The sequence below is a fragment of the Acinonyx jubatus genome, chromosome B1 (genome assembly GCF_027475565.1).
Source record: "Acinonyx jubatus isolate Ajub_Pintada_27869175 chromosome B1, VMU_Ajub_asm_v1.0, whole genome shotgun sequence".
NCBI lineage: Eukaryota > Metazoa > Chordata > Mammalia > Carnivora > Felidae > Acinonyx > Acinonyx jubatus.
The window spans coordinates 140,817,809-140,835,522 of NC_069382.1; the positions used below are offsets into that span (position 1 = coordinate 140,817,809).

The window sequence follows — 17,714 nt, forward strand, 5'->3', positions numbered from 1 at the left end:
TCTGGCATTATCTACTTACTCCTTCTCTTGGACTACTATTAATGACTTAATCTTAAAGATGAGTTGAGCAGAATACAGAGATAACAAACTTTATAGAATCTACTAGTATTTTAAAAATAATTCAGAATATTACCCTATAACATACAACATATAATGATTACAGTGTAATATTTAGAGACACTACTCTCTTGGTAGATTTTAAGCCTCTAGGCTTTAATTCTCAACTTTTTTTCTCCCACAGTGAGAAACACATTCTTATCAAGGACAATGGGTTTCTATGGCAATGATTTCAAAGTGTGTATGTATATGTGTGGAGTAAGTAAGTAAGAGTGCAAGTAAGTAAGAGTGCAAGAAGTGTAACTTCAGAAACTTCTCATATGTCCCTCATTATATATGTCATCAGCATATCTTTGCATCTCCTATAATACTTACGTCTTTCACACTGTGAGCACTTCATAAATATTTATGAAATGAACAAAGAAAAGGATGGAAAGAGGGAGTAAAGAAGGCCAGTAGCCTCACTAGGCTTAAATTTCCAGGACAAACAGTAGCAGAACAGTATCAGAATCCTCAGTTACCAGAGGCAACAATTTAGTCTTTCCAACTAGATCTAATGTGTCTACTACCTTGGGAAGAAATTAATAAGAACTTTCAGCGAAAGTGGTAAGGTGTCCTATTTCTGCTCACCTGGATTTATAATCTTGGCTTCAGTGAACAATTAGAACTACCACTGGAAACCATATCCCTCTATGACTCAGCAATCTTGTACTATTGGAACATGTTACACAAACTCAGTCACAAATTCACAAACACTATATGCCAAACCATGGAGTTCAACGTTAGTGCTCTAATATTTGTAAACTAACTTTATTTTCTTCACCACTGTAATAGAAGTGTTTGCAAATGGGAAGCGCTAAGTCATCACATGAGTATTTTCCTATGTGCTGATGCTGAATGGAGGCTAAAGCCTAGTGAATTGTGACCACTCTTAGCTAACCTGGATGGTCTTACAAATCTCTTTTTCAGCCCTGTATTTCACCCTACAAATTTTTTACTACACTGAAATCTAGTCATCTATTATGTTATTATTTAAATTGGGTAATTTGGCTGGTTTGTCAAGCAATCTAGACAAGAACCACAAAGTCAGCAATTCTCTTTTCTGTGGAATAAAGCTGCAGAGTCCAATCTATAAATATTCACCACAGAAACAGAAGAACTAAGAGTAATGTGGCAGAAATTTTAAAAGCAAACTAGAGAATCATTTTATTAAATAACCCCCAAATGTTCTAGGCAGACACCACTCAACAAATATGAATGACCAATGGTAATTGTTGAGGATTTGGTTTCTCATACACCCATCAGTGACTTGGATAACAGACCACCTCTGAGGAAAAGAAATAGGGCATATGATCATTCTCACTTGCAGTCCATCCTTTCAGAATACTCCAAACTTGCAAATCAAATTCTGGGACAATGGAGTGTAACTGAAACTTCTTACTGAGAACAATGTTAACACTAAGTCAGAAAGAAAACCAAAAACTGAAATAGGACATTAGTAAAATTAGGGGATCCCTTGCATTCACAAAGTACTTAAAAAGAGAAGTATAAAAAATCTAGGAACAGAGACTTAAAAAGGAGATGCAAATACACAGCACATAGGAGTCAACAACATCAGAATTCTTCTCTAGACAAGAGCCCAATCTTAAGTGACTGACTGGTTATATGGGCAACTCTAAAGACAGACTTTAGTGGAATTGTCTGTATCCATATAATTCTGCAAAGGCAGTCATTCATTCATTTATTCATTTACTATAAAAAAAAAAACCCACTAAATCTTGAGTTGTCTACTATGGGCCAGACCAGAGCTCAATGTCAATGTTATAATACTTGTAAATTAACTTTATTTTCTTCACTACTGTGATAGGAATACTTGCAAGTAGGAAGCACTGAGTTATCTGGCATTTTCCTAGGTGCTGGATGGAAACTAATGCCATGTGAATGTGACACCTTTATATCTCACTCTGCTTCAGTAGGGTGACCTGAAACTTAAGTGCACAGAAGGTTTACACAAACAATTCACAAATATTTATTGAGAGCTATGGTTAAGTCAGGTGAGGAATCTTAACATTTTTAAGACAGAATTTCTGGCCTCATGATGTTGTCTGGTGATGGTAATAGATTTAACATGAGGAAGTTTGGGTATCATTATATTGTTAGAAAGGAACAGTCCTGATAAGAAGCATAGTCTCTTTCTTACAAATATATAATTTGGTTTTCCTCTAAAGAATATTGGCTTATAATTACCGTTCTTCTAAATATATCTATTTAAAAGTATATATTATCTTAAAATTTTTTATGTAAGTAATACATACAGCTTAAACATTAATTATTTCAGAGGGCTTATACTCCAGGCTCTGTGCTGTCAGCACAGAGCCCAATGTGAGGCTTGAACCCATGAACTGCGAGATCATGACCTGAGCTGAAGTCGGAAGCTTAACCAACTGAGCCACCCAGGCATCCCCATTGTTGTTTTAATTGGCATTCCATGATGACATCTGATGTGGAGCACCTTTTCATATACCTTATTTGCCATCTATATATCTTCTTTGGTGAAGTATCTTAAGATCTTTGGCCCATTTTTTAATCAGGTTTTTTGTTTTCTTATTGTTGACTTCTAAGAGTTCTTTATATATTTTGAACAACAATCCTTTATTAGATGTGTCTTTGTAAATATTTTCTCTCAGTCTATGGCTTGTCTTCTCATTCTCTAACACTGTATCTCACAGAGAAGTTGTGGGGTTTTAAATTTTTTAATTTTTTAAAATTTACATCCAAATTAGTTAGCATATAGTGCAACAATTATTTCAGGAGTAGATTCCTTAGTGCCCCTTACCCATTTAGCCCATCCCCCCTCCAAAAACCCCTCCAGTAACCCTCAGTTTGTTCTCCTTATTTATGAGTCTCTTGTGTTTTGTCCCCCTCCCTGTTTTTATATTATTTGTTTCCCTTCCCTTATGTTCATCTGTTTTGTCTCTTAAAGTCCTCATATGAGTGAAGTCATATGATTTTTGTCTTTCTCTAATTTCACTTAGCATAATACCCTCCAGTTCCATCCACCTAGTTGCAAATGTCAAGATTTCATTCTTTTTGATTGCTGAGTAATACTCCATTGTATATATATACCACATCTTCTTTATCCATTCATCCATCGATGGACATTTGGGCTCTTTCCATACTTTGGCTATTGTTGACAGTGCTGCTATAAACATGGGGGTGCATGTGTTCCTTCAAACCAGCACACTTGTATCCCATGGATAAATGCCTAGTAGTGCAATTGCTGGGTTGTAGGTTAGTTCTATTTTTAGTTTTTTTGAGGAACCTCCATACTCCTTTCCAGAGTGGCTGTACCAGCTTGCATTCCCACCAACAATGCAAAAAAGATCTTCTTTCTCTGCATCCTCGCCAGCATCTGTTGTTGCCTGAGATGTTAATGTCAGCCATTCTGACAGGTGTAAGGTGGTATCTCATTTGTGGTTTTGATTTGTATTTCCCTGATGATGGGTGATGTTGAGCATTTTATCATGCATCGGTTGGCCATCTGGATGTCTTCTTTGGAGAAGTGTCTATTCATGTCTTTTGTCCATTTCTTCACTGGATTATTTGGTTTTTGGGTGTTGAGGTTGATAAGTTCTCTACAGATTTTGGATACTAACCCTTTATCTGATGTGTCATTTGCAAGTATCTTCTCCCATTCTGTTGGTTGCCTTTTAGTTTTGCTGATTGTTTCCTTCACTGTGCAGAAGCTTTTTATTTTGATGAGGTCCCAGTAGTTCATTTTTGCTTTTGTTTCCCTTGCCTCCGGAAACGTGTTGAGTAGGAAGCTGATGCAGCCAAGATCAAAGAGGTTTTTGCCTGCTTTCTCCTTGAGGATTTTGATGGCTTCCTGTCTTACATTTAGCTCTTTCATCCATTTTGAGTTATTTTTGCGTATTGTGTAAGAAAGTGGTCCAGGTTCATTCTGCATGTTGCTGTCCAGTTTTCTTAGCACCACTTGCTGAAGAAACTGTCTTTATTCCACTGGATATTCTTTCCTGCTTTGTCAAAGATTAGTTTGCCATGTGGGGTTTTTTTTTTTTACATTTATTTATTTTGAGAGAGAGCAAGCAAGCATGTGCAAGCCGGAAAGGGGCGGGGGGGGGGGAGGGAGGGAGAGAGGGGGAGAGAGGGGGAGAGGGGGGGGGGGAGAGAGAGAGAGAGAGAGAGAGAGAGAGAGAGGGAGAGAATCCCAAGCAGGCTCCACGTTCAGTGTGGAATCCAACTCAGGGATCAATCTCATGAACCATGAGATTGTAACCTGAGGTAAAATCAAGAGTTGGACACCCAGCCAACTGAGCCACCCAGGTGTCCCACAGAGAAATTGTTGTTAATTTTAATGAAGTCCAGCTTATTACTTCTTTCAAGGGTTGTACTTCAGTGTTGTATCTAAAAAGTCATCACCATACTCAAAGTCATCTGGACTTTCTCATATGTTATCTTCTAGAATGTCTTTTATAGTTATCTAATTTATATAACTAAAACTATACATAGTTACATGGCTTATCTTTTAGAATTTTGCATTTTACATTTAGGTTTATGATCCATCTTGAGTTAATTTTTGTGAAGGGTGTAAGGTCTGTGACTAGATTCATTCTTTTGCATGTGGATGTCCAGTTGTTCCAGCACCATATCTTAAAAAGATTATTTTAGGGGCGCCTGGGTGGCTCAGTCGGTTAAGCAGCCGACTTCGGCTCAGGTCATGATCTCGCGGTCCGTGAGTTCGAGCCCCGTGTCAGGCTCTGGGCTGATGGCTCGGAGCCTGTTTCCGATTCTGTGTCTCCCTCTCTCTCTGCCCCTCCCCCGTTCATGCTCTGTTTCTCTCTGTCCCAAAAATAAATAAACGTTGAAAAAAAAAAAAGTTAGGGGGCAATTATTAAAAAAAAAAAAAAAAAAAAAAAAGAGTCTCCTATGGTTTGTTTCCCTCTCTTCTTTGACCCTCCTTCCCATGTGTTCATCTGTTTTTGTTTCTGAAATTCCACATGAATGAAATCACATGGTATTTGTCTTTCTCTGACTTATTTTGCTTAGTATAGTACACACTAGCTCCATCCATGTTATTGCAAATTACAAGATTTCATTCTTTTTGATGGCTAAGTAATATTCTACTTTGTGGGGGAGCATTTGGGCTCTCCCCATAGTTTGGCTACTGTTGATAACACCACTATAAACATTGGCATGGTTTTAAACTAGTTTTCAAGTGTAGTTTCATAATACACTTAGTTTTCCTATTTTTTGTGTTCCCCAAGTCTCCAAATAGTTAATGACAAACATGTAACTACTTAGATATTTACTGGGAAATTTTCTAAGGAATACATGCAGCAATTCCAAGGCACTGTATTTTAAGTCATTTTTCTAGTGTTTGCAACAGAATGCAGCATTTTTCATATTTTCTCTTCTCTTTTTGTGAATATTGCCTAACTAGATTATATATTTCATTTGTACTCATTCCTCTCCCCACTACTCTCAGTTTAAAACAGTATAAGGTACACAGAATGAGTTTGAGATACATTTATGAAGGATTTAATAAATGATACTTTTAATCCTGTATGAATTATATCCAGAATCTAATATATATTAATGATTTCAGAAAGTTTTTATCATGATTCATTCATTTAACCAATTTATCCTAAGTGTTTACTGAGGACCTGCTATAGGTTACATACTATTCTAGGTGTGGGGTGTATCAATGAAGAAAACAAAGATCTCTGCCTTCAGGAAACCTATGTCTAGCAAGCAGTGGAAGAAAGGGAGGGAGGCAAGTGAAAACGAAAATAAATTAGCCGTTATATAGTGAAGAGAGATGAAGCATACCAGAGTAAGTCAGATTGGAAGTGTGAAATGTGGGAAGGGGCAGGTTGTAGTATTAAATAGTGGCCAAGGAAGGCCTCACTGAGAGAGGGTAAGATATAAGTATATACTTGAAGGAGATGAAGGAGTCAGCCAAGTGGTTATCTGTACCAAAGCAATCTTTACAGAGAAAATAGCTAGAACTGCATTGTCCAATAACATCTATGGCTACTGAGAACTTAAAATGTGACTTAGCGACTAAGGAACTAAATTTTTATTGTATTTCATTTTATTTAAGTTTTTTAAATGATACTTGATTTATTCAAAAAAATCTTAAGTATGTGTGCAACAACTCAAGTATGTGAGTCTGTTTCAACTATAAATTTTATAAAATCTAAATAAAGGTCAAATATCTGATAAAAATTCAGCACCCAAATGAGATGTGCTAGAACAGTGTAAGATATTCAGATTTCAAACACATAGTAAGAAAAATATAAAACACCTTATTTAGATATATTGGATTAAATAAGATATACTAATAAAATTAATTTCATTTGTTTATTTTTATCTTTTTTAGTATTGCTACTGGAAAATTTTAAATTACACATGTGAATTGCTTCACATTTCTTTTGAACAACACTGAGCTAGAACAAGAAGCCTTCCTGCTAGGTCTGAAGAAAACCAAGACAGCTCAAAAGTAAACGTTGCTGAACTGAGTGAGTGAATAATATAGTATAAGATGAGGTCAGAGAGGTGCAGGTCTTCTTAAACTTTTCAAACCTTTCTCTGATAACAATGACAATGACTGAAAATGCAAGGTTGGAGGCAGAGTTGACACTTGAAACCAGGTGTCAGAAATTTCTATAAAACCATTTTGTGTCCCTATCATGCCGATGCACTGTAACATGACATAAAGGACAATGGTGAGAAGAAAGGGGTAACAGTCAAGCCTTATTAAAATCTTGGCGGTGAGCAGGACTGGACAGCTTTCAACAAGTAGGTTAACCCAGTTCCCATGGTCCCAGACCCACAGACACAGAGACTCTAGTAGTGTCAGGTCAGACCTAGTCCACCGTTCCTTCATTCTCCACATCATTATCTCCTTTCATCCAAGGCTGCTTCTCCTCAACTAGGAAACAGCTCTTTGTATTTCCTTTCTTATACCATATTAATCACCATCATCTATGCAATAGCTGTATGTATTTTTGTTAATATTTTATTTTTCTAAAGCAGTTGGAAACAATAGCTGTACTTTCCTGTTCATTTTTCTCCATATGATACAAAATTTATTAATTAACATAGATTTGGGGATAAAAAAAAGGCTTCTAAGTGGGATTAAAAATATGCTATTTTCATTCATTCATCAACTGTAAAATGTCCAAAATTGCATGCGATCTTGTGGATTAAGAAAACAAGGATAGGGGCACCTGGGTGGCTCAGTCAGTTAAGAACCCAACCCTTGGTTTTGGCTCAGATCATGAGCTCATGGTTTGTGACATCAAGCACTGGTCAGGCACAGGGCTGACAGCTTGAAACCTGCTTGGAATTCTCTCTCTCCCTCTCTCTCTCTGCCCCTACCCTGCTCGTGCACATGCTTGTGCATGCAAACTCTCTCAAAATTAGTAAGTAAACATTTTTTTAAAAAGGAATACAAAGAGTAAACAGGATCTGATTTACTAACCGGAAAGGCCCTGTGGATGTTATGCCTTCTAAGTAAGAGAGCGGAAAAAAGGAATTTTTATTTTTGCCCTGTACATTTCATTTTTAAATGCATAAAGAACACTATTAAAAAGGTGAGCACTTTATATAACATGAAGGACAGAGCAACATTCTGCTCCTGGGCCTGGCTAATGTTGTATTCAAGAGTTTAGTTATTAACTCTTCTCCCAAAGCTGGAAACCCCCATGAAGTAATTGGTTAGAACACCATTCAAACTCAAAAGAAAACTGAAGATATTTAATGCTTGCTAATTTAAGCTTACTCCTTTCTAGAACAAGAAATCTTTCCTTTAAAAAAAAAAAAGGGAAGCAAAACTAAAAGGGGTAGTTCCTTTTGTAGATGAAAGGAGTTGATTACATAAATGAGTCTGGTAGCTTTCTTACATGTGTCTCTTCATCCATAATTGCTTTCTCTTCTGAAAGAAGTGAGTTCCTATTTATTCCTAACCCAAATACCAAATACAAATGCTCTTTTGTTAGCTTTTGCATAAAACTGTCAAAAGGCTGGGGTGTCTAGGTCGTTCAGTTGGTTAAGTAATCTTACGGCCTGTGAGTCTGAGCCCTGCATCAGGCTCTGTGCTGACAGCTCAGAGCCTGGAGCCTGCTTCAGATTCTGTATCTCCCTCTCTCTCTGCCACTCCCCAGCTTGCACTGTCTCTTCTCTCTCTCTCAAAAATAAACATTAAAAAAATGTTTTAAAGTCATATTTCTAAAGCTTCTCCAAGTCCTAAATCATAATCCATTCTAGAGAAGTCTTCACCAACTCTAAATTAAACTGCAGCAAGAAAATAAGTTGCCACCCACTCCCTACCCCCACCCATCCCCACCACCCCTAACCAAAGTTATTACACATCACGGTTTCAGAATAGCATCCTACATTATTTGTATTCATTCAAAGGACTATTTAACTGAGAAACAACTTGAAGAGAGGTATGGAACATAACTCTTTGACTGTCAAGTTGGCATATTCAGTTATCCTCTCTCGCTGGGGTAGTATTAAAAGTTCGGCACCAGAGAGAGATGACAGACAAACAAAAAATTTAAAAAGGGGGGTGGGTGGGAAGGAAGGGACAGGTGGTAGAAAGGTAGGAACATGGGGCACAGTCTCTTTCCTTTTCCTATGTAATTTTACATGGCAGAGGCAATTAAGGTAATTATTATGAGCACCCTATAGTCAATTCTAAATTATCTTTTATACAGAGGTAAACATATTCCATATATAAGCAATCCAATGGTGGGTAATTCAAAATTAATTTGTTTTTGGAAAATTATTTCAGTTGGGGGAAGTAGTGGTATCTAGAAAATAATCTTTACATCTGAGTTTGGCTTATGACTTAATAATCTAGGAACCCGTAATACTTTAAAATAAGGAACTATCCTGTCAAGACAAGATCTCCATAGTCTCTGTCCCAAATCCTGCTTCTAACTCCATTCTCTGTATGAATACCATCACATTTCAAACTAATGCACGGTCTCAACACAGTTGCTGGGTTTTCTGTTTTTGTTTTATACCTGTAGACATCCTTGTTGTTTCACACTGTCTACACCACTCTGGGGTGGATAGTTAATTGAGATTTTTTTATTTAAGACACTTCCCTTCTTAATTTCTGTAGGATTTGAATTAAGACTCTTCTTGTACAGGCATACCTCAGAGATATGACAGGTTCAGCTCCAGACAACCGCAATAAAACAAATTGTTGCAAAGAAGTGAGTCAAATAAATTTTTCGGTTTCCCAGTGCATATGAAAAATATGGTTACACTCTACTATAGTCACTGTAGTCTATTAAGTGTAAAATAGCATTATGTCTTAAAACTCAATGTACATACCTTAATTAAAAGATACTTTGTGGCTAAAAGAATGCCAAGTATCATCTGAGCTTTTAAAAGAAAGTCATAACCTTTTTGCTGGCAGAGGATCTTGCCTCTATGTCGATGGCTGCTGATCAGGGTGGTAGTTGCTGAAGGTTGGGGTAGCTGTAGCAATTTCTTAAAATAAGACAACAATAAAGTTTGCTGCATCAATCAACTCTTCCTTTCATCAACAATTTCTCTGTAACATCTGATGTTGTCTGAGAACATTTTACCCACAGCAGAACTTCTTTCAAAATTGGGGTCAACTGCATTGGTGGTATAGTGGTTAGCATAGCTGCCTTCCAAAATTGGGGTCAATGCTATCAAACCCTGTGGCTGCTATATTAACTCAGTTTATGTAATATTCTAATATTTTAATATTCTATGGAAGTCCTGAATCACTACATGGTACACTTGAAACTAATATTACACTGTATGTTAACTGGAATTTAAATAAAAACTTAAAAAATATTTAGTAAACCACTTTGAATTTTTTTTAATTTGTAATATTTTTTATTTTAGAGAGAGTGCATGCAAGTGGGGGAGAGGGAGAGAGAAAGACGGAGAGAATCTTATGCATGTTCCAGGCTCAGTGCAGAGCCTGACGTTGGGCTCAATCCCACAACCCTGGGATCATGACCTGAGCCAGAATCAAGAGTCAGACACTCAACCAACTGAGCCACCCAGGCACCCCTTCAGTAAACCATTTTGTAAACAGATGTGCTGTCACCGAGGCTTTGCTGTTTTATTTATTGTACAGGGCACAAACTAAGTACATTTAGCATAGTTCGTAAAAGCCCTAGGTTTTTGGAATGGTAAAAATGAGCACTGGCTTCAACTTAAAATCACCAGCTGCATCAGCCCCTAACAAGAGTCAGCCTGTCCACTGAAGTTTGAAGCCAGGTATTGACTTCTCTCTAGCTATGAAAGTCACAGATGGCATCTTATTCCAATAGAAGGCTATTTTGTCTATACTGAAACTGTTTAGTGTAGCCATTTTCATTAATTGTCACAGCTAGACCTTCCAAATAAACTTGCTGCAGCTTCTACATCAGCACTTGCTGGTTAAATCTCATAAACCAACATGCTAGCTTCAAACACATCCTTGCAACTCCCTCACCTCTTTCAACCTTCACAGAATTGAAGAGAATTAAAGCCTTGCTCTGAATTAAGCTTTGGCTTAAGAAAATGTTGTAGCTGGTTTGATCTTCTATCCAGACCACTAAAATTTTCTCCATATCAGCAATAAGGCTATTTCACTTTCTTATCATTCATATGTTCACTGTAGTAACACTTTTAATTTCCTTCAAGAACGTCTTCTCTGCATTTAAAACTTGACTATTTGATGAAAGAGGTATAGATGTAGTGTATCTTGGCTTTCAACATGTTTTCCTCACTAACCTTAATCATTTCTAGCTTTTGATTTAAAATGAGAGATGTGTGACTCTTCTTTTCTCTTGAACACTTAGAGGCCATTGTAGGTTTAGCAACTGGCCTGATTTCAATATTCCTCAGGGAATAGGGAGGGAGAGGGAGAAAAATAGAACAGTGGAGCAGTCAGAACACATATAACATGTATTAAGTTCACCATCTTATATAGGCACAACTCATGACCCCCCAAAATAATTACAATAGTAACATCAATCACTGATCACAGATGACAATAACAAATATAATAATAATGAAAAAAGTTTGAAATATTACAAGAATTACCAAAATGTTACACAACACAAAATTAGCAAATGTTGGAAACAATTGTGCTCAATACAGGGTTACCACAAATCTTCAATCTGCAAAAAAAAACCACCCAACACATTATCTTCAAAGTGCAATACAGTGAAACTCAATAAAATGAAGTACACCTGTATCAAAGACTTAAATAGAATATATGACAACACTAATAAAATTTGGACATAGATATTTGACTCTAACTCACAGGTCCCCCATGATTTACCTAATGTACCATTTAGCATAACTGATTATTACATATCCTTTATAGCTCAGCATCAGCAGACTGGTTCACTAACCAGAAAGACACCCTTTCCCAATCCAGAAGCACTGCATGAGATTCTGAGGTTTCCTGTTCCTTCATGCCTCCCCATTTGTCCATTGCAAATACCAGGTTTTCCTGAGATCACAGCCATCCTCAAGCTACTCTTCCTTGCCCTAGGACAGATTCAGGTACAGGTCTACAGTGGCTAGTGGCCAGAAAGAGAAAGAAAGGAGTGAGGAAGTTTGAGCAACACCTTACAACAACTCTGTAAGATGTTATTACTTAATGGCTATGTTCTAAAGTACTCTTGAGCTTGAATTTCAGGTACCTTAGAAATTAACTAGATTTTGTAAGCCAAGAATCACGTAATATATTTATTAAAACTTTACTTGTGTGGCACCTGGGTGGCTCAGTCAGTTAAGCATCCAAATCTTGATTTTGCTCAGGTCATGATCTCACAGCTGTAAGATCGAGCTCTGAGTCGGACTCTGCACTGAGCTTGGAGCTTAACTGGGATTCTCTTTCTTCTCCCTCTTTCTCTGCCCCTCCCTATCTTGCGTGCTCTCTCTCCCTCATTAACTAAGTAAACTTAAAAAAAAAATGACTTCGCTTGACCTCACTTACATGTGGAATCCTAAAAAAAAAAACAACCAAGCTCAAAGAGAAATCAGATGGCCAGAGATGGAGGGTTGGGAGGTTGGTGAAATGGAGGAAGGGAGTCAAAAAGTACAAGCTTCCAGTATAAAATGAGTCATGGGATGTAAAACATACCATGGCAACTATAGTTAATACACTATTGCATATATGAAAGTTTCTGAGAGTAGATCTTAAAAGCTCTTATCACAAGAAAAAAATGCTATATGTATTGTGACATTCACTAGACTTGTGGTGATCACTTTGCAATACTTACAAATACCAACTCATGCTGTATACCTAAAACTAATATTGTATGTTAATTATACCTCAACTGAAATATTCATATATATAAATACATATATACACACAGATACATATACATATACATATATATGTATCTGTGTGTATATATGTATTTATATATATGAATATATAACATTTTTTTCTTTCCATATACACACAGATACATATACATATACATATATATGTATCTGTGTGTATATGGAAAGAAAAAAAATGTTATATAAGACAATTAGGAGGAATTACATAAATCAAAGTTCCTGTCCTGGAGGGACCTCTCAAGTTTAACAATTACACTATCATTTTAACATCTATAACCCATAACTCACAGATTTCTTGACTATATCCCCATCAACAACCTTTCTGCTTATTTTATTAGTGTTAGTGCTACATATCCAACTCATATTTAGCTAATGGTTTATTCGGTATCCCTCAACTCTCTTTGTCAGACATGTATAAAAATGTGGTAGTTCTCCAATTCATATTTATGTGGTTTGCTTGTTTTTTTTAATGTTTATTTATTTAGATATCAAGAGAGAAAGAATGATCAGAGATGTGGGGGGACAGAGAGAGAATCCCAAGCAGGCTCCACGCTGTCAGCACAGAGCCCAATGCAGGGCTCAATCCCATGAACTACGACATAATGACCTGAGCCGAATTCAAGAGTCAGATACTTAACTGAGTGAGACATCCAAGCACCCCTTGCTTGTTTGTTTGTTTTCTTCAAGTAAATTCTCCTACCCTTAATGCTACTGAATTTCACTAATTCATTTTTTGTTAATGTCAAAGTCATTTGGTAGTTTAACTGAGTTGTCCACACAATTAGGGACTGTCTGAATGTGTAATGGGAGTAAATGGCAAGTAAAAAACATTTATTTTCTTCTGAGGTACCTACAAGGAGAAACATCAAATGAGAAAAATTGAAAATGTAAGCTAAAAGCCACTTAATTCAAGTTTTTAGTTAGAGAAACAAAAGTTCAAAGGTTCAACTAACAATCTTTTAAACTTAAAACCACAAAATAACCTTTTAAAAATAAATTTTATAGACATTTTTTAAAAATCCCATTCCATATTATAATCAATTAAAAAGAAAGAATGAAGAAATAGAAAAAAATTGGGGATGTGAATAAAAATTTGAAAAATTTTTTTATGTTTATTTACTTTTGAGACAGAGAGAGAAAAAGAGGGGTAAACAGAAGCATGGGCGGGGGAGGAGCAGAGAGGGAGAGGGAGACACAGAATCTGAAGCAGGCTCCAGGCTCTGAGCAGGCACAGAGCCCAACACGGGGCTTGAACTCACAAACCGCAAGATCATGACCTGAGCTGAAGTCAGACGCTTAATCAACTAAGCCACCTAGGCACCCCTAAAAATTTGTAAAGGAGCAAAAGAAAAAGAAGCAGAAAGCTAAAAGAACTCTGGCCTTTGGACTTTCTAAAGCAAATGTCTGCAATTAGCTTTTTCCCCTGCACCGTGAATCCAAAGTCAGGAGAGATCACTATTGCTGCTGTTTACAAATTTTAATTTGAAACTCAAGAAAAAATACCCTAACTATGGAAAGGAAAAATATAAGTTGCTTCTGCAACAAAGACTACATAGTTGCTATGTTTGTCTATATGTACATAAATAGGAAATTTCTGCTCTTTTTCTCACCTTTTAAATAACTAGTTTCTTTTTTCTTTTTTGTCCCAGATGACAGAAAGAAATGAATTTCTCTAAACAAATGCATCAGTAGTGATTAATTCCTCGAATTATAAAGCTTACTGACTCAGATAACTGTCTGAGTTATCAACTCAGACATTTTATCAACTTTCACTTTCACTGGAAGAATCTTTTCTTCAGAGCAATACACACCTTGTAGAAACATCTAGCTCTAGCAGTTATAAGCAGCTCAGGTTCAGTCTCTACATTAACTGGTAACCAGACTCAAGTAATTCATTCAAACTCCCAAAGTTCCTATCTACAGTACTCCACACATCATAACCTCCCTTCATTTTAAAGAATACAAACAAAGCCATTGTTACATGGCTACCAAGTTGGGTTTTTTAAAGAAATAGGTAACCTCAATATTAAGATGAAATGGGCATTCATATTAACTGAAACATTTATGAGAATAGCCAGAACTTCTTGGCTAAATTCTAAAAAAGTTTGATCCTACTTAATTTTATTGTGCAGACTGCACCCATAACTTGTGAGCAATGAACACTTTACAACTGACCCTTGAACAAAGCAGGGATTAGGGGCACTGAATCCCCAGATAGTTGAAAATTCATGTGTAACTTTTGATTCCCAAAAAGTTAATAGCCTGCTGTCGGCCAGAAGCCTTATTAGCAACATAAACAGTTGATTAACAGATTTTGTATGTTATATGTATTATATATTGTATTCTTAAGCTACAGAAAAAATGTTAAGAAAATCATATGGAAGAGAAAATATATTTACAGTACTATATTTATCCAAACATATCCACATATCAGTGGACCCATACAGTTCAAACCCTTATTATTCAAGGGTCAGTTGTACTGAGATAGGCTTCTTGTTGGACCATCTCTGATGGGATTCCCTAGTTTCCAACACAATTGCTATCTATACTAGTCAACATGCTGTAAGAAGTTTCTGAAAAGAGAACAAAACCATGCCAAAGCATAGCTCTGAATATCATGGACAAAAACCAAAGTGGGTTGTTATCAATGTTCAATCCTCTGAAGGATTAAAAAAACCTAGTTAACAGAGATTGCCTCAGGAGAGCAAAGACCTGTTTTACTAAGTATGAATTATTTTCATTTTTTTTAACGTTTATTTATTTTTGAGACAGAGAGAGACAGAGCATGAACAGGGGAGGGGCAGAGAGAGAGGGAGACACAGAATCCGAAGCAGACTCCAGGCTCTGAGCTGTCAGAACAGAGCCCAACGCGGGGCTCGAACTCACGGACCGTGAGATCATGACCTGAGCCGAAGTCGGATGCTTAACTGAGCAACCCAGGTGCCCCTTCATTTTTTTAATTAGATAAAATAGGTATATATAACATTTTTCAGTTTCAGGTGTACAACATTCGATATCTTTATGCACTACAAAGTCTAGTTATCATCTATCACCATACAATCGACCCCCTTCACCCATTTCATCAACTCTCCACTCCCCTTCCCCTCTGATAAACAACAATCTGTTCTCTGTATCTATGAGTTTGCTTTTGTACTGTTTGTTTTGTTGTTTTGTTGGGAGTTTTTTTTTCTTTACATTCTATACAAATGAAATCATATGGTATTTGTTGTCCTTCTGCATCTGACTTATCACTTGGCATACTACCCTCAATGTTCATTCATGTCTGCAAATGACAAGATTTCATTCTTATTTAAGGCTCAGTAATATTCCATTATACATATACCACAGCTTCTTCATCCATTCATCTATCAATGGATATTTGGGTTGTTTCCATATCTTGGCTATTGGAAATAATGCTGCAATGAAAACAGGGGTACATATATCCTTTTAAATTAGTCTTTTCACATTCTTTGGATAAACACCCAAAAAGTGGAATAACTGGATCATTTAGTTACATCTATTCTTAATTTTTTGAGGAATCTCCATCCTGTTTCCAAGTAGAAGCTGTACTAATTTACAGTCCCACCACATCCCTTCCAAACTTGTTATTTCTTATCTTTTTGATAACCATCATTCTAACAGGTGTGAAGTACTATCTCATTGTGGTTTTGATTTTCATTTCCCTAATAACTAGTGATGCTGAACATCTTTTCATGTGACTGTTGGCCACCTGTATATCTTCCTTGGAACAACATCTATTCAGATCTTCTGTCAATTTTGTTATCTGCTAATTTTTTTGTTGAGTTGTAGGAGTTCTTTATAGATTTCAGATATTAGCCCCTTATTGTATATATGATCTGCAAAGAACTTTTCCATTTGGTAGGTTGCCTTTTTGTTTTGATGATGGTTTCCTTCATTGTGCAGAAGGTTTTTAGTTTATTTTTGTTTCTCTTGCCTTTGGAGTCAGACCCAACAAACACATCCCTAAAATCAGTGTCCAAAAGCTTACCACCTATGCTTTCTTCTAGGAATTTTATATTTTCAAATCATTTCTTTAATCCATTTTAATTTTTGTGTATGAAGATAGTACTATACTTTCATTCTTTTGCATGTGGCTGTCCAATTTCCCCAGCATCACATATTGAAGAAACATCCTTTCTCCGTTGTATGTTCTTGGCTTCTTGGTCATAAATTAATTACCCATATACATGCAGATTTATTTCTGGGTTCTCAATTCTGTTTCATTGATCTCTGTGTCTGTTTTTATGCTAACACCATACTGTTCTGATTAATATAGCTTTATAGTATATTTTGAGGCCACAGAGCATGATACTCCCAGCTTTGTTCTTTCTCAACATGGTTTTAGTTATTTGGTATTTTATGTGGTTCTGTATAAAATTTTAATTACTTGTTCTAGTTCTATGAAAAATACTATTCACTGAAATTCTGATAGGGATTACACTGAAACTGCACATTGCTTTGGATAATATGGACATTTTAACAGCATCAATTCTAATCTATGAGCACAGAGTATCTTTCCAGTTATTTGTGTTCTTCATCAATGTCTTACACTTCCACTCTATAGATCTTTTGCCTCCTTGGTTAAATTCAGTCCAAAGTATTTCACTCTTTTTGACACAATTGTAAATAGGACTTTCTTAATTTCCCTAATAGTTTATTAGTGTAAAGAAATGCCACTGATTTCTGTATATTGATTTTGTATCCTCCAACTTTAGTGAATTAGTTTATTCTAATAGTTTTTTAGTGGAGACCTTAAAGTTTTCTGTATATAGTATTATGTCATCTGCAAATAGTGACAGCTTTATTTCTTCCTTTCCACTTTGTATGCTTTTTTCTTTTTGCTTGCTGTACTGATGTCACCAAGACTTCTAATACTATGCTGAATAAAAGTGGTAAGAGTATATATCCTTGTCTTATTCCTGATATTAAAGGAAAAGCTTTCATCTTTTGATCACTGAGCATGATATGAACTATGGGGTTGTCATATATAGCCTTTATGATGTTGAGGTATGTTCCCTCTATACTCACATTGTTGAGAGTTTTTATCATAAATGGATGTTGAATTTTGTTAACTGTTTTTTTAAACATCTATTCAGATGCCTATATGACTTTTATCCTTCATTTGGTTAGCTAATGTGGTGTACTGCAGTTTGATCTGTGGATGTTGAGCCATTATTACATACCTGGAATAAATACTTCATTGTGGCATATGATCCTTTTAATGTCTTGTTGAATTCAGTTTGCTACAATTTTATTGAGAATTTGTGCAT

General features: G+C 36.2%; 1 protein-coding gene across 8 annotated transcripts in view; it reads right to left on the bottom strand.

The window, feature by feature from the left end:
* ART3 (ADP-ribosyltransferase 3 (inactive)) overlaps window positions 1-17,714 on the bottom strand; it is a 139,582-nt gene that overhangs the window by 48,741 nt on the left and 73,127 nt on the right. For 6 of the 8 annotated variants that reach the window (XM_053217234.1, XM_053217232.1, XM_053217233.1 and 3 more), the window contains exon 2: window positions 9,430-9,588. The exons of the other annotated variants lie outside the window; for them this stretch is intronic. In XM_053217234.1, coding sequence (XP_053073209.1) covers window positions 9,430-9,474 — 45 coding nt within the window. In that variant the 5' untranslated portion in view covers window positions 9,475-9,588. The remainder of the gene's footprint in view (window positions 1-9,429; window positions 9,589-17,714) is intronic. 8 annotated transcript variants of the gene reach the window in all.